Source organism: Saccoglossus kowalevskii, chromosome 1, assembly GCF_978046115.1.
Source record: "Saccoglossus kowalevskii chromosome 1, keSacKowa6.1, whole genome shotgun sequence".
NCBI lineage: Eukaryota > Metazoa > Hemichordata > Enteropneusta > Harrimaniidae > Saccoglossus > Saccoglossus kowalevskii.
The window spans coordinates 34,079,481-34,102,748 of NC_140641.1; the positions used below are offsets into that span (position 1 = coordinate 34,079,481).

The following is a 23,268-nucleotide window of genomic DNA, read 5'->3' on the forward strand; positions in this document are numbered from 1 at the left end:
TGCTATTCAAATTGGTCAATACTCTTACCGGATATGCTAAACAAACAGCTGTAAAAAGAGTCTTTTTTTTTTTTTACCTCCATTAGACAGGAATGAATGTGACAGCCTAAAAGTATCTTAGAAGAAAATACAATTAATTGTTTTCAGCAAAGATTCCAGAGAAATATTAGATACATAAGTCCTAGTAATTTAAGCTTCAAAAAAACTTTCTGGCCAAATTGTTTTTCAAAAAGAGACGTCCTTGATTTACTTATGTGCAGTGCCAAAACAACATTTGTATTTTAGACAGGTGAATCGAGTTTTACAGTTGCGCAAAGAGAAATCATTTCGCACAACAATGCATCTAAAAAAACAACGACCATCACCATGTATTTATCATAACTACCAAAAACAAGATCTTCTGCAGTATTATGCACAGTTTTAGGTTGAATCATTTGGTAAGAAGTACCATGAAAACCCCTTTGACCAACAACTGACCTCACTGCAGCATATTTTGAAGATTTGTCTATATTGTCAATGGATGTTATTGAGAATGCATTTCTTACTATACTGTCCTCCATAAATGTGTCAGATGATCTTTTATTAATTACTAACAACATGTAACGATGTAGTGAGTCCACTGAACAAATCATACCAAAACGATTCAATATTTTCACGAGTGTTTTTGATCCACTGTAACCTTCAACCATATCAGAAAGAGATATGTAATGGATAGATACATTGATCAGAACATGTAAAAAGAAGTAAACAGACAGAAAATAAACGTCTGAGAAATTGAGCCCTACTCTCCATTGAAGTTCTACGGTAAAAACCAAAATAATGCTTATCCCACTCAAAGTTGTTGCAATGAAGATGGTTGCATTCAGTTGTGTTAAGTGTGAAGTAAACAATGTTCCAAAGAATTGGATCAATTTCAAATACCACTTTTTCAAAATCAATTGAAGATAAATCAACAAAATTGCATTTTATATAATTTGAAAAATCAAGCGCCTGTTTATAAAATTCACTATTCAATTTCTCGGCAACCAAATCTATCATTTTGTAGAAGTCTACATCAACTTTACTCAATCCTCGAACTCTCGCTTCAAGTTTTTCTATTTGGCTCTGGAGAGATAAAACATTTTTATTATTTTCCCAGAGTGCATTGTGTAATGCAATAGTTAGAGGACTACCAGTCCTGTATAGAAGGGTAGATAATTTTTTGTTAATGCTTGATTTCAAGGAAACGTGTGAAGGACAGTAAATGCAGCTTATTTCTCGAAGCAGCCAGCTGTTAGTTCTGCTATAAGATTCTAAAGGCTCTATTTCACTGTTATTTAATTTGCACATTTCATAATTATTTTCTAATGTGATGATGAAAAAACGTTTAACATCCAGCAGCAATATTGCATGTTTATTGAGTAAAATTAATATCACCAACAAATGAAATAGTTTCATTCAATGCTAATGACAGCAAGTCACCACGACTACAATAATTTGAAACCATGATATTGTGCTGGTCAATAATTTCCCTTAGATAGTTTCATCACAGTCATTCTATAACCTGTCTGGCAACAGCTATTTATGTGTGAAACGACTTATCCCCTGGGAACATGGCGCATGAAATTCCGCGAATTATAGCTATACTAGATAGAGAAATAGTGACAGGGGGACTGTAATTTCGTTGTTACATAGTGTTTCGCCACGGTTACTCGTTTCTGGTTTGGTGAGCCAGTTAACCACAATGTAAACTGGTTTGGTGAGCCAGTTAACCACAATGTAAACTGGTTTGGTGAGCCAGTTAACCACAATGTAAACTGGTTTGGTGTCACAAACTCAGACATTTTGAGATCAAATTTTCGTGCAGTTAATCCTGTTTGGATGACGCACAAGATGTAGACTTGATCACAAGTTTGATTGATTTTATTAATTGATTTATTATTTTATTTTCATATTGAAATCGCTACACATCGAGATCAAAACTCACATTGGCAAGTACTTGCCACTGGGGGAGCGCATCGGGTTTGGGGTAAATCACTGTTTATCAACCATCGCCATTTTAATGCACACATACACTGCATGAATTGTAAATTCGTACTGTTACATATTACTACCGATAGTATAACAATTCACGTGAAATAGTCATGTACTTTGTAATTATCACCAGTTATAATGGAATAATGTATTGCCAAAGTTGCTGAATGTACCTGAGTGATGTAAATTCAAATCAACCAGAATGCTCCAGTTACAGGGCTTCGTGTATACGACTCAAGTTTCTTGTTTGAATCACGGTTACTAACTGCGTCTGAATTGATATCTATATTATCTTTGTTCTCATAAAGTATAACCTAAATACCCAATGACTTTTTAAGCCTTCTGTATGTTCTCATAAATTGCTTTACGACTTTTAACAAATAAGCAAATTTAAGACAGAAAAGCAGGTTAAGATGAATAAATATACTACTACATGTATTTATTAGTGAATATTCGCAGACAAAATGGATTAGCATACAGTCTTTTGTTTATTTGTTGGTGTTTTTTTTCAATAAAATAAAATATCATGGGAGTGTGTAAATGGTTAAAGCGCGGTAGTCGTCGCGCTGCGCATGTGCGACATTTGTGTTGATAGACATTGATTTTCCCACAATCCAATGCGCTCTTCAAATGGAAAGTATGAGGTTTGATCTGGACACGACTTGCACTGATTACTTCCAGTGACTCCTTCGAGACCTTCAAATAACATGAGAATTGCTTAATCAAAGCTTGGAAACGTCTCATTTCGTACTCGTTGGTCTGCGCAACAGTCAAGTCGCCATCTTTGTTTATATGAGACCCATATATCTCGCACATGCACAGCGCGACGACTACCGCGCTTTAAAGCCGGTTTATTTGTAACCTGGCTTGCCATGAAATTGATACCTATTTCCGTAACTTTGATTCTTTAGTTTGAACAAAAGAGTTCGATACGTTGGATTTATATTTGATATATTAAAATGCCAACACAGGATCTCGTGGTGATTCGGCTATGTATACATTGCGTGAATATATATGCGCCTCATTACCATGAAATTCTCTGACGGGAATATTAATTATATCCAATATATTCGACATATCGCTCAATATGTTGTGACTACATAAAGTGGTGTCATATCGCTCGTACGGACATCCATCATGGGTGTTGTCAGGATTCCCACGGGTGACGCTTGTATTGAAACAATATCAAGCGTATCTTCACATTCAAGTTGCTATCAACTTGAATAAGCGTGGTTGCTGAATATCCGTGTCGCTTTTAGCAAGTATGTGGTATATGGACAGTGTAATAATATAATTCGTAAAACATGATCACCTGCGACAAACCAGCCTGTAAAGCATTTAACCACGATGTGGAGGTGCTAAAATCACTTTTGTATTTTTATTCAATGCATTTTTATTTAATGTATTTCCGGGAAACTTATGCGGGTGTATTGAATCACTGTCCTACCATAAAAGGTGTTTTGAGTCATAAGTGGCGAGACCTCAGTGGGTCGGGACCGCTTTAATTAATAGTCTTGTGGATATTCAGTCTACAGGGACGTCTGACTTTGGATTTTTCGTTTTTGGGTCGTAAAAAAACATATGATATATCGGACATGCATATTATATATACATGTATGTATATTGTGATTATCAATATCACGCATAACCACCCAAATTAATATTCAAATCCCGGACGTTTGTAGTTATCTGTTATCGTGATAAGTAATTTGGGAATACATTTGATGGTAACACTTCAGTTGGTTGAGAATACACTGGGTGCTATCACGTCGTTCGTTAAAGAATGAATTAGGTGATGGCACATTAAGTGGCCAGGTCTCAGTGCTTCGGGACTACATTACAGTGGGTTGAGACTATATGAAATTATGTGGTCAGGTCTCAGTGCGTTGGGACTACATTAGGTGACAACGCGACAATGCGTTGGGACTACATTAGGTGACAACGCGTCAATGCGTTGGGACTACATTAGGTGACAACGCGTCAGTGCGTTGGGACTACTAGTACATTAAGTGGTCAGGTCTCAGTGCGTTGGGACTACATTAGGTGACAACGCGACAATGCGTTGGGACTACATTAGGTGACAACGCGTCAATGCGTTGGGACTACATTAGGTGACAACGCGTCAATGCGTTGGGACTACATTAGGTGACAACGCGTCAATGCGTTGGGACTACATTATGTGGCCAGGTCTCAGTGCGTTGGGACTACATTAGGTGGTCAGGTCTCAGTGCGTCGGGACTACATTAGGTGGTCAGGTCTCTGTGGGTTAGGACTACATTATGTGATCAGGTCTCAGTTTCTTTGAACTGCATTAGGCACATTAGATTATACAGACGTTTTGGGCTACATTAGACTATGACACATCAGTGGGCGTTTGACTGCATTGGGTGGCCTTAGTATCTACAATTGGTGGTTATACAGCAGTGTTTTGGGATTTCACAAAGTGACTCATTTTCAGTACAGTAACTCCATCACCGCAATCGCGATGATCAATGCTTTTAATGAAATAATAGAATCGTTGATTTTGGGTGAAACAGACACCGTTCACCCTTTATTCAAAAGCACATAACACAAGCATAATGAACTGCATTGTTTCAAAGCGTATACCCAATATGTTATGCTACATTTATTACAATGCGAATAGGTGATTTTCCGTACAATTGCGAGATCTCGCGAGATGCATGAAAGACGCGCGTCGAACGTCTGCCGCAAAAATCGAACGATTTGATTTTGAACTCGAATTTCCTTATTTCGTAGCTCACACCGACCGGCCGATCTTCGACAGAGGAATATTGCTTCCGAATACCCTTACTTAATCGAAATTGCCTATCATCAAATGTGGACAGCACATTATTAAGCATGGAAATGTCCCCAAAATACTTTCGCGTTTGTCGAATCCCACGCGATGTTTGACGCGACTACGACGCTATGACCTTTGTTTGTCCTGTTTTTACATTCGATTTCACGCATAACGCGTGATTCTCGCAGTGTACGGAAAATGGTCTATTGTACATACGTTCTGTATTGCCTCACTGATGCATCGATTCGGTACATTGACCTGCTAGTGGTACTTCGAGAGACAAACACTAGTATAAAATCTGTTGCCTTTCCACGGCATCTCCCTTCGTTCAAATGATAGAATGTCATACGTATACGCAAATGAGCTACGTCATACTAATTCAGTGACATTTTCCAGTGTGTATTTTAAGAAGACCTTGTCGATGCAAGCCAGTCAGGAGAGAGAATTCAGATGGATAGTCATGGAATTTATTGTATGTAGACCAAGCAATGTCATTTGTATAATGCATTGGAAGAGGGTTGCCTTTATGATCTATTGGAAATGGCCAGAATCCATATAAATGTGTTTCCTCACACAGCGAAAAACCAATACTTAGAAGGGTCATTCCAGTTGAAAGTCCTTTCTTAGTTAAGCCCCAAAAACTTTGAATTTTTTGTGAGTGTTCCGCATTGAATAATAACACTTCCAGAGAAGTCCTTTCTTTCAAGAGTTCGGTAATCTGGAAAGCCAAATTACTAACTTTACTGTTAGGAATCCACAAAAGATAACCTTTATATTCTTCCAAGTCCTTTAACAATTTAGTAATATTCAAATTAGTAAAATTTCTCACAAATTTCTCATCTTCATAAACCCTATATCTGGTCATCAAAGACTGGGATATGCTTGTAAAACTGAATTTACTTCCTGCGTCAAATGTAAACCCTCTGATTGGTTGCAAGTTTGACCTCATGATAAAATCAAATCGGTCAATTTCATCACCGCATCCACTATTTCGTAAAATACCACCATTTCCTACAATAGCACACTTTTTAAATGCAGTTTTCGAAGAGAGGACTGATGTCTTTGGCAACAGTTGCAGATTCGATTCGTTGATGTATACAGATTTATTAAACATTGTATCGTAATACTGTGTGCCAATGTGAGTGTTTTCTTGGGTACATATAAAGTCAGTTTTATTCAAATAATTTTTAAGTTTGTTTCTTATCGTCAATATCCCCGGCATATTCAATTTCCAATTCTGTAGTTTTGAGAACGTATCATTCAGGTCTTTTTTAAGCTTAGCCATTTCCAATACGTCTTTTCTTTTTCTCTTCACACGTATAACTCGGACCTTCCTTACTTTGCGAACACGACGACCTGTATTGGGTTTCTTGTCGTGGTCAGTTTTCACAGGACTGGCTTGTTTACTTGTATTTGACGTCTTGTCATTGCCGGAGATCTCCGAAATATTAACGAAACGTTCGCTCTCTTGAATGATGTTGGCAGTCTCGGCGTGTTTACTTGTATTTGTTGTTTTGTTATCGCTGGATGTCTTCAAAGAATTATCGAACCGTTCCCTATCTTGACTGACGTTGTAATCCCTGGGCGGTAAGCTTGAATTCGTCGCAATGTTATCGGGTAAGAGGTGTGATTTATTTCCATTATCGGAGATACACTGCGTATTTAGTACTACAAGGGGAGTGTAACTATTAATTACCAAATCGTTCAGTTTACTACTTGTCATCGCGTTTCTTTGGTAACGGGAAAATATATAGGTTTGCGCATATATACCAAATACCGTACACAAGAAGCAAGTTGTCATGAACAAAAACAACGGTTTTCGAGAGTTGAAACAAATTCGAATTAATTTCCGCATATCGAAGTGGTTTCCAAAATTAATTACACAGTCCAATATCACGTCAGGTGCGTATTTTAGTTCCACTATCCAATTAGCAGGTATGTATAGCCGTTACATTATCAAATGTCACATCAGATGTGGAGTAGATACACTGTCCAGTGCCACGTAAGATGAATAAATCAGTCACGTTAGGTGTGTATAGCAGTTATATTATCAAATGTCACGTCAGATGTGGAGTAGATACACTGTCCAGTGCCACGTAAGATGAATAAATCAGACACGTTAGGTGTGTATAGCCGTTACATTATCCAATGTCACATCAGATGTGGAGTAGATACACTGTCCAGTGCCACGTAAGATGAATAAATCAGTCACGTTAGGTGTGTATAGCCGTTACATTATCAAATGTCACGTCAGATGTGGAGTAGATACACTGTCCAGTGCCACGTAAGATGAATAAATCAGTCACGTTAGGTGTGTATAGCAGTTATATTATCCGATATCATGTCAACTGTGTATAACAGTTATACCATCCAATGCCACGTCAGGACTGTATCACAGTTACGCCATCCACTGCCACGTAAGGTGTGTATCACAGTTACACCATCCAATGCCACGTAAGGAGTGTATAAGAGTTACACCATCCAATGTCACGTAAGGTGTGTATCACAGTTACGACATCCAATGTCACGTCAGGAGTGTATAAGAGTTACACCATCAAATTGCACGTAAGGAGTATATAACAGTTACACCATCCAATGCCACGTAAGGAGTGTATAAGAGTTACACCATCCAATGTCACGTAAGGTGTGTATCACAGTTACGACATCCAATGTCACGTCAGGAGTGTATAACAGTTACACCATCCAATGTCACGTAATCGGAGTATATAACAGTTACAATACAGTTGTTCCAATATTGCCAATTTTTAATGCTTGTTTAAGTGATTTTCCTGCTTCAATCTTGCAACTGTGAAAACAAATATTATGAGAGACAATTATTATTTTCAATAAACATTAATTTGATCATGGAACATTAGCGCGATTTCGAATGAAATGACGTCATATAATGAGCTGTTGAACTGGAAATAAACCAGAGAGGCATATTCATAAAAGATAGTTGAACCATAATTACCTTGCTCTTGTTGGTATTCTTTGAAAATGTCGCCGATTGTGTCACTAATTCTTCCTCTATGTCATCATTGGCAAACTAAAAATTCTGAAATGAACAAACTTGGGAAGTTAATATGTGACAACTTTTGATACAAGCAATTAGTTTTATAATAATATGAATATATCGTGCTGAGTGTATTTATTGGAGTGAAGGAGTTTTATCGCTGCGACGGTGCCCAGTATTGATAGGATGGTAACCAAATGACCTCGAGTACTTAGATGACGACAAGAGAAGACGAAAACTATCAGTTCATTGATATCATAGTGGTTGTTGTGTCAGACTAATGATAGGTACACTGGGTTAGGGTCCACCGGTGCTTGAGTTTGACAAGAACGTAACTTATGGCAGTCTGGTGTTGTCTTCGCTGTCTAACCTGATTAACTCTGTCACAGAACGCCACGTTGTTGCCCACATGGAGGTATAAACAGATCAAGCATTTGAACAATGTGAGAGCATGTTAATATTCAGAACCAAGCCTAATTATCCCCAGTGAACACTAAACAAACAAACAAACACTGTAAGCTTGTGTATCCACTGGCTTTAGTGAGGATTCACACCCAGATAAAGCAGAAACAGTGACCAAGCTCCCTCCTGTTTGTGATTTGCGGGGTTTTTTACCGTAATACAAATTACTTTAAACTCCAAACAAAGCGTGTATATTATTTTGCAATGTTGTGTGAATGGAATGAAACTACAGCGGCGGAAAGAAAACTAAAACGGTAGTGTCAACGGGAAATTAGATGGGTGCACGCTCTCTGTGTAAACGGAAACGATGGCTTTGTATATTTGGCTGATATCGACAAGCAACAGATTTTCTGTACTCGCTTAATCGGTCAAGTAGTCGAAAATCTTTCGCGTGGATGTGGATAGTTCATCCTCATCGTCATTTTCGAACCACTCGCGCAGTTGGTCTGTAAAATTACTACGCGTCACTGAGTGACAGATTTTTCTTTGCATCGTCTGTCAACGCTTTCTTTCTTGTCTTCGCCATTGCGTTAGAAAAAATGGTATTAGCAAAATGGAATATTGACTTCGAAAATAAAACGATTTAAAAGAAAATTGTGCAAAGTTACAGTACTCATTTCACATAACCTCTCGCCCGCTTCCGCTTTCCAATCGCCCTTTTCTCTCGCTTTTGGGACCGCTTGTTGAATTCGACCGGACAATTTCCGCTTTATTTTTGACCGCGCATACCCCGAAATATCACCGCCCGCTCGCTCGCTCGCTCGCATATAAATTCGGACTAACAGAAACAATTTCCGAAGTTCACATTATGTTGAACAGCCGACAAAAGTTCAAATACTTTTTGTTTTAACTATCCATAATTATATGCACGCAATCTGACCCTTTGACCTCGATTTGGCTTGGACTGAACAAAATGTATTTCAACACAAGTTTTTGTATAATTATTGTTGTTTTCCCGTGGCAAAGACACGCCGAAGGACCATGAAGTTAAATAGCAGTTCCATAATGATGCATGGGCTGAGTGAAAGAAAATATTTCTAAGCCTAAAATAAAACCTAATATTACACCTCTTTGTGTATTTGTTTAAATTTACCTATGTTTGTCATGACAGTACATGTGTTTGTAAATATCTAGAAAAATCTCGTCTTTTGTTGATAATTTTGATTGTTTGGAATGTCTGTTGACCGTGTCCCAATAATTTGTTTGTAATATTGATCCCCGTTTAGTTTAGGACGGGCGTCGGTCCCGTAATTTGTGGGCTGAAACCCCAAATAATTAAACAAGTACATGTATTATTATTATATATATTATTATAATATACATTTTACAGAGCTAGAGTTGTTCTCGGTGAAACAGCCGTTGAAGTCGATGCAACTTCAATTAGCCATTTCTTACCTTGAAATAAAAATAAAATTCGAAGAGCATCGGGGAAAATATTAATAATCATTCTTAGCAATCGCTAGCTTTATTTTGTTCGAATCCATGAAATTGACGAGGTTTTCGACATTTGTTGGCAACTTCTGCGCTAAGCACTAAAAATGATTGAAAATGTGGGTGTGGTCGGTATATTTTTTACAAATGGATGGGATTTGACCTCATTTCAAAAAGAAAAAAAAAACTAGGCTGAGATACATTAGAGTCCACGGCGAATCAGTTTTCTTTGCAAATTGTGAAATAAAATAAACCAGAGTAGGGTCGATGATTTTCAGCCCTGAATGACTTCCGTGTGAATCCTGATTTTCGAATTGTTCATCGACTGGCCACCAAATATTTATGACTATAACTAAATTTGACAAGTTTTTTTTAAGCCCAGTAAATTATTCATACATGTCAAGCTCTGTTTTTTTCAGAGCATGTGGCCGTTCTTAGTCGAAAATATTTTTGTGGGAATACTTTTACGGTATGTATACTATATAGACCGAGCTCATTCACTGATCGTGACTTAATTTTGAAAATTGAATTTTACCAAACTGACCGCCTGTGGACCGACGTAGTTTTGGTATCGTTATTTTTGGAATTAATCATTAACATTTCCTCGTTTCTCTGCTCTGTCAAAAGGAGTTACCTATGCTTTTTTTCACGTAACTCTCTCATTAAAATAAAATAAAATATTACATCTAGAACAAGCACCCAAAACACGTAACAAGAGGTCCCAGTTCAGTTGCTTTCACGATACAAGTGTCATACAACTATTATATTTGAAGTGTCGTTCAGAATTTAATAATAGTTAATACTAGTTGTATGTTCGCACTTCACTATCAAAACCACCATTTCGACCACTCATGTGCCAGTGATCAGTGTTTGGGTGGTCGATGTTTTCAATGAGCGAGGGAGCGAGCGAAAAAGACGCGATTAGTTTGCGGTCGGTTACCGGTCGGACGAGACCGTGTGGTCGGAAATTAAGCGATAAGCGGTCGATAAAAAAGCAGAAGGTTGGCCGAAATAAGTATCACCCGTTATATCAGAATCGTCAACAACAGAATATACAGATAAGATGTTATCATTTAAACCGTTCCAAAGATAAACATTATGCAAATATTAACGGAACGGCAGTTGTAGTTTTTTCTGCTAGCGTTTTAAAACACTAATTTGAGCAACGTTATTTCACAATTTCGATCTTTTGAAAACCTGGGATGATGTATCAAGGTCTAAAGTAACCGTTTTATAAATTTCCTTTCTCACTACCTTAATTATTTGCTGGGGACGGCCGCTTAGGTACGTGCTCTGTAACTTGCAGCGCATGAACCTAAAAAGGTTAGGTAATCAAATTCACAGGAAGTTGACTATCCCTAGTTGTCCCTAAGTCGCCAGTTGTGAACTTTATCAGGATTCCTGTATTAAGTTACACATCATTCTAGCAAGGAAAATATTGATTACTTTTGTGCAGGTTATATTATAATAATAAAATATGGAATAATCAATATTTCATTATCTAATTGGGGTGGGTATTGCCAAGCAAGTTTATAAAATTATAAACAAATATTTTCGTAAATAACACTGACTGCAAAATACGCCTTTGAGAAGTATTACTGATGGAATATTTATATACATTTATATATATATACATTTCTTTATTTCACTGTTGAGACCGAGCTGTACAGTTTGTTACGTACTACAATTTATCTACATTGGAAAACGATTATGGGGATTATTAATTTCAATAAAGAATATTCAACTATCCTTTGCAACATCAAAAAGATCATAATGGTAATGTTTATTGGTCTCTGAAACTAGATGCATTATCAGAGCATAGGTCTTATTTTGGAACTCCTGCCAGGGTGGTATTCCCAGAATAGCGCCAGTTGTTAAAGAAACATAAAACTTTAATTCTCAACAAGAATGAAAGGACCAGTTACTGAGACAAAGCCCTCCTCCCCGCAAAACCCACCAGATACGAAACCAACTTACCGCGAAAGCCACTCACCGCGAAGCTACTAGTGTTAATACATTGTATACTAAAACTTGTTACTTCCTCAAGCCACTGTTATCTCACCTCCGTTATCTCTATCACCCGAATCTCTTCTATACAATTCTACACACTCCAATCAAGAATAATTGGATATGATCTACTTCATAAAACAGCCTGAATAATGTTTTAATACAAACCAGTTGTAAGTAAAACGCTAAATGTATAGAATACTTAAAGTGATTTATAGTGAGACAAAATTTGCCATTTCACTGACAGCATTCTCGCAGTTGAGTAGAAGCATGTATATAAGGCAGAAGTCGATACGTGGTATGAACTGTCAACAAACAAGCTACACTGATTGGTCAGGAATTATTGTGTGATAGCCAATCACTACGACGTCTGAGAACATGTGAGATCATGTGAATTGCGTGGCACTAACATGCTCGGCGCGACGAAAAACAAATTACGGGGCGAAACCCACATTGGAACATTTATTACGCGAAGAAAAATTTAGTGGCGAAAAATATATTGCGTGGTGAAACACATATTGCATGACATAACACATATTACCTGGCAAAAAAACAAAAAAACAAAAAACAAAAAAAAAAACACAATTTACTAGCAGCAGCAATAATTCCTATGAAAACCCCAATCTAATTAAAAACTGCAAACGAGTGGACACATGGTCACTACTGGCCTGAATCCCTATTACTTTCAACTTCATCGACGGAAGCCCCTTACAGCAAACAACAGCATACTATTGTGAGCCAAGCCAATACGTACTTGAAGGCATGAGTTGTGTGAACAGCACATTAAGAAGGCCAATCACCAATTCACGCATGTAAGTAGGAAACGGAAGCATTTGGCACAGACGGGGGCCTTGGTATTCTTTGTGTAGGGGTGGGTCCACTGTATCATACATTTGTAGTTTTCGCAGACTGCTAATCTAAGAATCGGATCACAAACACCTGCAAAAGGGAATTTCATTTTAAATCCTACTTTTGTCATTCCCCTCCCCTCATCATCACGGAGGAACACTTGGAATCCCCCTTTATGTAGTTGGGTTGTTTTTCACACTGGTGAAATTGAACGCCGGGTTTATGCAGATAATTAATCAGGATATAATAATTACATGAAAGTGGGAAAAGTCACGCCTGTAACGCAGTTGGCTAACATTAAAACATATCTCCAGATGTCTTTGACATTTATCATATAGATTTATTGTACAAAAAATAGGTCACGACAATGATGTGATTTATTAAACTATTTACCGTATGACTGATTCTATGTTGAGTACCATGTATACGAGCCTATCGAAGGCTGGGGACATCGAGGTGAGTGCGTGTCATAAAAGGACAAAGCCTTGAAACCCAATTTCATTCGTTCTAGACAGACGCTGTGAGAAAGGATATTTATAACGGCGACTGTAAGGGTCGCTGCATGACTTGCTTTGAAAAGTAACACCACGACGTCTGACGCAGAATTACATGTAAAGGAATTCGATCTGCACATATACGCACACACATACACACACATACCTATATTGAGTTTTGGTCTACATTATGCATACTGGCTTGTTTGTACGTCCATGGTACATCAAATTATATGGCACTCCAAAGAGTTTATCATAACGACGTTAGTAATATAATCTACATCCCCGTATATAGGTGATTTAGTACATTGGACAAGACGCCAGTTGTTAAAATGTTAAACATACACACTTATTTAACTGGGTGAAACACCGAGCATAATGGGTGTGCGTGGACTTGTAGACTTCATAAAACAAGAATTCAAATAAGTTGAAAGCAATGAGGCGCGACCACACGCAAGAACGAATGTGTGTTTAGTTGCTCATGCTCGGTATTCCGGAAACCGTTAAACACCTTTTCAATCAGAATTCTACACATTAATTTACACTATCTGTTTGGTTCAGGAAAAAACTTCGAAATATTATTGGAAATTTAATCCCAGGAAATATATATTGAGTTATTAAATTCAAAATGCGACGTAAACTACGTAACTATGTTAAAAAATGTATGTTTATGCATAATTCGAACGAGCAGCGTGACGAGTATGATGCTTTTAATACGTAATGTTTATGGGTTGATAGTCAAAATCAGTAAATAATTATCTTGATCGCATATCTATTAACAGCTTTTCGCTCACAATAATACTTCCCTTCTATACACAAATTCAATGCAACGTATTGATTGAAATCTAGACGTATGTATCATAATCAATACAAAAAGCAATGCGAATATATTTCCATCCGGGATATCGTACATCTTGTCATTATTACAGGCATGAGAAAGATAAGAAATTATACGTATCCAATATTATCTCTAGAATCTGTTGTTACAGTATTGGTAATGAATACAATTCTGCGATCATCACATACAGAACAACTTGCAGATTAATTGTAATATTTATGTTGGTATTGGCGGATCAAGGTTAAACTGTTGACGATTAGTAGCGCCCAAGAATGAATTATTTTTTAAGTCATTCGAATTATTGTTACCGATTTCTGTAATTCGGTAATTGTCGGTGTTTTCCGTCGATTTGACTGTGCATTTACCTGGATCCGCCCTGATTGCCAAGCACTTTTCAGTTTTTAAAACTAATGACCCACCTATATAACGAGCACACATCTAAGGACCCACTTATTTGACTGGCACACATACATCTACTTAATATGCTGTTGAATTGGAGTTTGGAATTTGAAAAATATTATCGTCCACTTGTAGGAATGTGTGTATCCAAGGGCACATTCTGCTTGGTGTATATAGGGTGTAACAACTGACCAAGTGTTCACATTAGGAACTTGGAATAGCTGAATTTTTAGAACATGAATTTATATTATTTTTTCTTATTCTTTTCTTATTCTGACTAACCACCAGTGGTATTGTAATTTTTAAGATAATCATGGATTGTAATTTACATAAATACAACTATGATTAATAGAGTAGGAGATATCAATTTTTATGCTAATATTCAACAAAAATAAAATAATGAAAAAATAAGTTAACTGTGTTAATTATAAGTGTCAGTGTTGTTTTATATGCATAACATTCATGCTATTTCCATCAGTGGCATAATTGTGAATGAGTTTACAACGCGAGAACTTTTCTGTGCATACACAAATCATTACCGTCGTGTAACCGAGTAATCATACAATTTCACATAAGTTATTACGACTCCCTGTGTAATATCAATTTAAATAATATACATATATTTGTACATTTTGTGTCTGACTTTACGATAATTATGAAGCATGTGTCGATAGTATTTGAGTTTCTCAAGTTTATAAATTTATTAAAATGAATAAATAAGAGCATCATTAACCTCTATCCTGCATATAGATTGTAATATCTTATTATTAGAAATTATCTTCTGAGATCATTCCTAACGCTGTATGGGTCTTGAAACTATAATGTGAACTATTTCATGGGCTGAATTTACGTGAATGTCACGCATATTCAGACCATGAAATATGTCACATAATAGTTCCAAGGCTTCAAATAAAGCTTTAGGAATGATCACAGTGTGTAACTTTAATAAAAGCTATATTAATCTTGGTGTCGGGTTATACAATTACACGTCATATTAACTGAAAAGGATATCTTGCAATATAACGTTTTAATTAGTTGCAAGCGTCCGTCCCATGTATCCTTTTTTGCGGCCCGTAAAGACTAGTAGTCTGTGATAGCTTCTGAGGGATCTCACATTATACAGGGTCACCGTTAATTAGACATGCTATATCGGAAGTTAACCCTCCTGTGAATAATGAATGCGTTTATTGGGAGAGACATATTTTATACGTTCACCAATTTTTGAGAAAATCCAATCTAAGATTGTCAGAAACGGACAAGAGGAAACAAACAACATACGTAAATGTATCATTAAAAATGGAAACTCACTTTGAATGATATATGAAACTGTGTGACGTATGTAAATTTACATATTTGATAAACTCATCAAAATTCATCAAATATTTAGGATTGTTGGTGTGCGTCATGATATTACATCATATCTATATTTCATATGAAGACGTAATCAACCCACGAGACAACTCTGCTGTGTAATTTATTTGTCACGATAAACGAATTTCCTTGTACTGGGCAGCGGGTTGTTTGATTTAGAGATTTCTGAAGGGTCACCTTACTTTGACCGGGCTTGTGTCGCTTGGCAAAAACTCGGGTGACGAGCTCACTATGCCGCCGCAGTATTACGTGCTCCCCTACATACATCATTGACGGTGATCACAGATTATCACCATGGTGATATTACCAATAGACATTAAAACCTATTACGCTAGCCGGATAATAAATCAGGCTCTGTGTTTGGCTCAGTCGTCCGATACATTGTTAATACCTGTGGCCAATCGACTCGAGCTGGCAAATTAGTTGAAGCCGATCGAGGAGATTTGATTCTCAATTTGGTGACTGGTGCACCCACCTTTGAGCAGTGCCTAAACGTACAAATGACGTTGAACCGTCATCAACGATTAACTTTTAACTCTGATACGTTTATAAGCGGAAATTGTCAACGTCAGTTTAAAAATAAAGATATGCGATCCTACTAAACGTGGCGAAATTATCGAAGTGATCGCCTCTGTTGCTAGTCATGCAGTGTTTTAGAACAAACTTTTAAGATACATACCTGTATATAAGATGTTCACCGCGTGTTGTTTTAATCTCACCCAACCCTCTCACGAAAGGCAGCCTACTTATACCAGTAGTTCTTTTCTAGTCAGCTTGCTTCTTCGACTTCCGTGGACGATCTCATTATTGAAAGAGGTACTAACACGTGTCACTCACCATAACAACGTGACGCCACTCACACGGAGTTCCCAGGGTAAAATTAATATGATTATATTTTTTGGATTACATCTTGACATGACTACGGTCACACGAGTCCCGTAACTACCCATTCAGACACAACTCCACTCTATGTTATGTCATATTAAATAACTATTTCCTACTTGAAACAATATGCAATTTTACTAAATTGCTCAGTCGCATTCACAACCACTTGTACAACTAAAATTTAGTGAAAGGAAGACTATACAGTTCGCCACGGATGAATATGGAGCGTAGCCTTGGGCGGAGCGACGTCATAGAACGTTCTAGTTCCTAAGGACCTTGTACGCGTACCACCGTACCATATATTTCTATGATTTCTGTGCGAGTTGCTGTGGAACGCCGATCGAAGAACTAGTGAATACAGCTAAAGTCGAGAGAACAGCACAAACTCAACTTTGAGACAATCCCAAACAACCAAATTGATATATGTTGCCCACATATGGGTGAGCTTGTTACACTGTTCAGCCCCAGGAGAGTCTCAACAGTCATCCCTAAATACAGTTTTCTGATAATTTTCGATCGTTGTTTTCACCGGTTGTGTTTGCCAAGCAGTGAAAATGCCCGCGGATGTTCATGTAGACCCCAATAAGTCTGTCTGTCTAGACTCGTGCCTTGTTCCATATTTATTTATTTATTTATTAATTAAATTAAAATTAATCAAATTACAATGGCTAAGAGTTTAAAGATCAACCAAAATACTAAAAGAAATTAGTAACGAAAAAAAAAATTAAAAAACTGTCCTCAGTTTTTGCATGTTCTGTGTATTAGTGTATTGTCTGTTATCATTATTAATTGAGATAATCCAATGCTTTATAAATACATTTTTTATTTTATCATATATCCGTGACATTTGTGATGATATTTGTTCTGAATCATTATATGATTCATCTGAATCATTATTGTCAATATCTGATAGCTTTGTATTTGTAGATTTCAGTACTGAGTCAATTTCATTGTACCGCTTACTTTTTACAGTCTTGTTAATCATGATTAGGAAGGCTTCCCAATAGGCTGTGTACCTTTCGGTTTAGTATAGCGCGAAATGAGAGACGCACGCATTGTACGCTACATAGAAAGGCTGATATAATTCAAACAAAAACCGTCACTGTATTTTCGTGACGTCAAGCACTTTTGGAAAAACTAGAAGCGTCATAAAAAAATACAACTCGAACTCGAAATATCATTTTGAATATAGCTGTTTTCGCACGAGTTGTGTGAGTGACGCACATAAGACCATACAGCCAAGGTGTGACCTCGTCGGGTCATGCAGTGATGGTTATCTGATACAGAGTGCTCGTATTTTCTAGTTGAGCTCATTACCATTACAATGACACACACCTAAGTTTGATCAAAGTAAACGACCTGGTTAAAGGCATTAACACGCATCATTAGTCACGTGAGTCAGTATACCTCATTCAAAATATCAACATTTTGGAATACTACTCAACATCGTGAAAATTATGTATCAATTACGCGTGTTAATGAAAATAACCAGGATATTATGACAATTGCGACTAATTTTGCTTCCTCAGCGTCTCAGCACTAAAAGTGATATTATACAACTGACAGAAACAATAATCGAATATACAATCATATAGCATGTTTTATTTATTTACGCTTGTTTTATATTACTTACTGTCTCAGCGCAGTAAACATAAGATCACCCACTCGGCACCGCCTCGGCATGACAAGGGACACGTACATAATATTATCCACTCGTTACCGACTCAGTATAACAAGGGACACGTGCATAATATCACGCACTCGTTACCGCCTCAGTATAATAAAGGACAGATGCATAATGCTATCCACTCGTAACCGCCTCTGTATAATATGGGATAAGAGCATAATATCACCAACTCGTTATCACCTCGGCAAAACAATTGACATGTGCATAATATCACCCACTCGTTACCGCCTCGGTATAACAAAGGACAGGTGCATAATGTCACCCACTCGTTACCGCCTCGGTATGATATGGGATATGTGCATAATATCACCCACTCGTTACAGCCTCGGTATAATAAGGGACACGTGCATAATAACACCCACTTGTTACCGCCTCGGTATAATATGGGTTATTTGCACCCGAAAGTTATGATCGGGGTTTACGGCACTCGAGCTAGGGCTGGATTCAAATATTTATTGAGGGCGCAATACTCTACATGTTTCCATTTCAGTAACAGCCGGGGCAGCAATCAAGGTACGAACACTAGGTGGCGATATACTGTCGGAAATGTCGACATTTAATTAGTTTATGCAGTAACACTCCAGGAATGCAAGTTATACAAACTGCAAATCAATTACATAGTCCATATTTCAAGTGCATACCAGTCGTACCCTGCTGTGTAATCGCAAGCTGTATTAAAGTATTGTAATTGCAGCATGTCTTTCAGAGAGTGTGTGCAAGACGTCAATTCTAGGACAGTCAACATTATTGAGGGGAGGCAAGGGGGGTAGCTGGTACGGTTTTACGGGAAATAAAAAGGGCTTTTTACAATTTACAAGGAAAAAAAGACGTTTTTACAGTTTACAATGTTAAAAAATGGAACATTGAATGGTCCAAAGAGCTCTCCGACTCAAATGCTCCGCCATTACCTGGCCGTGTGTAGAGACGCATGCGCATATTACCCTCGCAATGCTCTTCATTCGGTTAGAGAACCATTTACGTCTTGGACATTCAATTTTGTAGTGAATTGTGTCATCTAGTCGTTTTACAGTTTCTGAAATGTAATTTCCCTAGATTTTTTTTACGATTTTTTTTATTTGGGTGTAAATTCTTGTACGTACCGAGAAAAATGACACATTTTTACAGTGTACGAAAAAAATATTTGATTGATTACGTTGTACGTCTATCCTGTGATTACAGAATTACGGAAATTATTTTTTCTATTTACGTTGTACGAACAAAAAAAAATATTGCAATTACGTTGAACGAAAATAACCCTTGCCCCCCTCAACTTGAATACTTATCCACTTGTTTAGAATGGAATGGATTTATTTAAAATGCAACTTAGGTACGATAAAAGAATTCAATAAATTGAGCTCTATACAGAGTATGATAATAGGGCTTCGTCTTTAATAACCATGACCCCGTGACTATGCCGGAATCAACAATCAAAACACCTTGTCACTGCATATTGGCATATAGGAATCACATCACAATTGCACTTCATACTTACAATGTACAATGTGAAAAGGAAGCCAATGATCCGTATACTCAAGATCGATCAAAGTTGAAAAGCTTAGTGTACATAGTGCTTAAAATCAGACAATAAGCGGTATCAACACTACGAACTCCGCCACACAAGATGTATTATTCGAAAACGTGTCATTCCATCTTGACCTCTGGCGCGCATTGATGGTGCCACCTAGCGCATTGATGATGCCACCTAGCGCATTGATGATACCAACTAGCGCATTGATGATGCCACCTAGCGCATCGATGATACCACCTAGCGCATTGATGATACAACCTAGCGCATTGCTGATTCACCTAGTGCATTGATGATACCACCTAGCGCATTGATGATGCCACCTAGCACATTGATGATACCACCCAGCGCATGGATGATACCACCTAGCGCATTGATGATACCACTTAGCACATTGATGATACCACCCAGCGCATTGCTGATTCACCTAGCGCATTGATGATACCACCTAGCGCATCGACGAAACCACCTAGCACATTGATGATACTACCTAGCACATTGATGATGGCACCTAGCGCATTGATGATACCACCTAGCGCATCGATGATACCACCCAGCGCATTGATGATACAAAACAGCGCATTGATGATACCACCTAGCGCATTAATGATACCACCTAGCGCATTGATAATACCACCTAGTGCATTGATGATACCACCTAGCGCATTGCTGATTCACCTAGCACATTGATGATACCACCCAGCACATGGATGATACCACCTAGCGCATTGATACCACCTATAGTGCATTGATGATACCACCTAGCGCATTGATGATACAACCTAGCGCATTGCTGATTCACCTAGTGCATTGATGATACCACCTAGCGCATTGATGATGCCATCTAACACACTGATGATACCACCCAGCGCATGGATGATACCACCTAGCGCATTGATGATACCACCCAGCGCATTGATGATACAACCCAGCGCATTGATGATACCACCTAGCGCATTAATGATACCACCTAGCGCATTGATAATACCACCTAGCGCATTGATGATACCACCTAGCGCATTGATGATACCACCTAGAGCATTGATGATTCAACTAGCGCATTGATGATACCACCTAGCGCATTGATACCACCTAGTGCATTGATGATACCACCTAGCGCATTGATGATACAACCTAGCGCATTGCTGATTCACCTAGTGCATTGATGATACCACCTAGCGCATTGATGATGCCACCTAGCACATTGATGATACCACCCAGCGCATGGATGATACCACCTAGCGCATTGATGATACCACCTAGCACATTGATGATACCAATAAGCAGTATCAACACTACGAACTCCGCCACACAAGATGTATTATTCGAAAACGTGTCATTCCATCTTGACCTCTGGCGCGCATTGATGGTGCCACCTAGCGCATTGATGATGCCACCTAGCGCATTGATAATACCACCTAGAGCATTGATGATACCACCTAGCGCATTGATGATACCAACTAACGCATTGATGATGCCACCTAGTGCATTGATGATACAACCTAGCACATTGATGATACCACCTAGCGCATTGATGATGCCACCTAGCACATTGATGATACAACCTAGTGCATTGATGATGCCACCTAGCGCATTGATGATACCTAGCGCATTGATGATACCACCTAGCACATTGATGATACAACCTAGTGCATTGATGATACCACCCAGCACATTGATGATACAAAACAGCGCATTGATGATACCACCTAGCGCATTGATGATGCCACCTAGCACATTGATGATACCACCCAGTGCATTGATGATACCACCCAGCGCATTGATGATATCGCCTAGTGCATTGATGATACCACCTAGTGCATTGATGATACCACCTAGCGCATTGATGATACCACCTAGCACATTGATGATACCACCTAGTGCATTGATGATACCACCCAGCGCATTGATGATACAAAACAGCGCATTGATGATACAACCTAGCGCATTAATGATACCACCTAGCGCATTGATAATACCACCTAGTGCATTGATGATACCACCTAGCGCATTGCTGATTCACCTAGCACATTGATGATACCACCCAGCACATGGATGATACCACCTAGCGTATTGATACCACCTAGTGCATTGATGATACCACCTGGCGCATTGATGATACAACCTAGCGCATTGCTGATTCACCTAGTGCATTGATGATACCACCTAGCGCATTGATGATGCCACCTAACACATTGATGATACCACCCAGCGCATGGATGATACCACCTAGCGCATTGATGATACCACCCAGCGCATTGATGATACAACCCAGCGCATTGATGATACCACCTAGCGCATTAATGATACCACCTAGCGCATTGATAATACCACCTAGCGCATTGATGATACCACCTAGCGCATTGATGATACCACCTTGAGCATTGATGATTCAACCAGCGCATTGATGATAACACCTAGCGCATTGATACCACCTAGTGCATTGATGATACCACCTAGCGCATTGATGATACAACCTAGCGCATTGCTGATTCACCTAGTGCATTGATGATACCACCTAGCGCATTGATGATGCCACCTAGCACATTGATGATACCACCCAGCGCATGGATGATACCACCTAGCGCATTGATGATACCACCTAGCACATTGATGATACCACCCAGCGCATGGATGATACCACCTAGCGCATTGATGATACCACCAAGCGCATTGCTGATTCACCTAGCGCATTGATGATACCACCTAGCGCATCGATGATACCACCTAGCACATTGATGATACTACCTAGCACATGGATGATATCACCTAGCGCATTGATGATACCACCCAGCGCATTGATGATAACACTTAGCACATTGATGATACCAACTAGCGCATTGATGATACCACCTAGATCATTGATGATACCACCTAGCGCATTGATGATACAACCTAGCGCATTGATGATGCCACCTAGCGCATTGATGATACAACCTAGCACATTGATGATACCACCTAGCGCATGATGATGCCACCTAGCACATTGATGATACAACCTAGCGCATTGATGATGCCACCTAGCACATTGATGATACAACCTAGCGCATTGATGATGCCACCTAGCGCATTGATGATACCACATAGCACATTGATGATACCACCTAGCGCATCGATGATACCACCCAGCGCATTGATGATACAAAACAGCGCATTGATGATACCACCTAGCGCATTAATGATACCACCTAGCGCATTGATAATACCACCTAGTGCATTGATGATACCACCTAGCGCATTGCTGATTCACCTAGCACATTGATGATACCACCCAGCACATGGATGATACCACCTAGCGCATTGATACCACCTATAGTGCATTGATGATACCACCTAGCGCATTGATGATACAACCTAGCGCATTGCTGATTCACCTAGTGCATTGATGATACCACCTAGCGCATTGATGATGCCATCTAACACACTGATGATACCACCCAGCGCATGGATGATACCACCTAGCGCATTGATGATACCACCCAGCGCATTGATGA

At 38.6% G+C, this 23,268-nt stretch overlaps 1 protein-coding gene across 1 annotated transcript; it reads right to left on the reverse strand.

The window, feature by feature from the left end:
- Window positions 1-4,464: 4,464 nt before the first annotated feature.
- LOC144345882 (CMP-N-acetylneuraminate-poly-alpha-2,8-sialyltransferase-like) lies at window positions 4,465-16,469 on the reverse strand. Its single transcript, XM_085500923.1, has 3 exons — window positions 16,357-16,469; window positions 7,785-7,868; window positions 4,465-7,619 (listed from the first exon to the last, which is right to left on the reverse strand). The coding sequence occupies exon 3, from the start codon at window positions 6,666-6,668 to the stop codon at window positions 5,193-5,195; it is 1,476 nt and encodes a 491-aa protein (XP_085357049.1). The 5' UTR covers window positions 6,669-7,619; window positions 7,785-7,868; window positions 16,357-16,469; the 3' UTR covers window positions 4,465-5,192.
- Window positions 16,470-23,268: the final 6,799 nt, after the last annotated feature.

What these genes read in the sequence shown, in the direction of transcription:
- LOC144345882 (XM_085500923.1), bottom strand. Translation starts at nt 6,668, where the DNA reads ATGCGGAAATTAATTCGAATTTGTTTCAACTCTCGAAAACCGTTGTTT.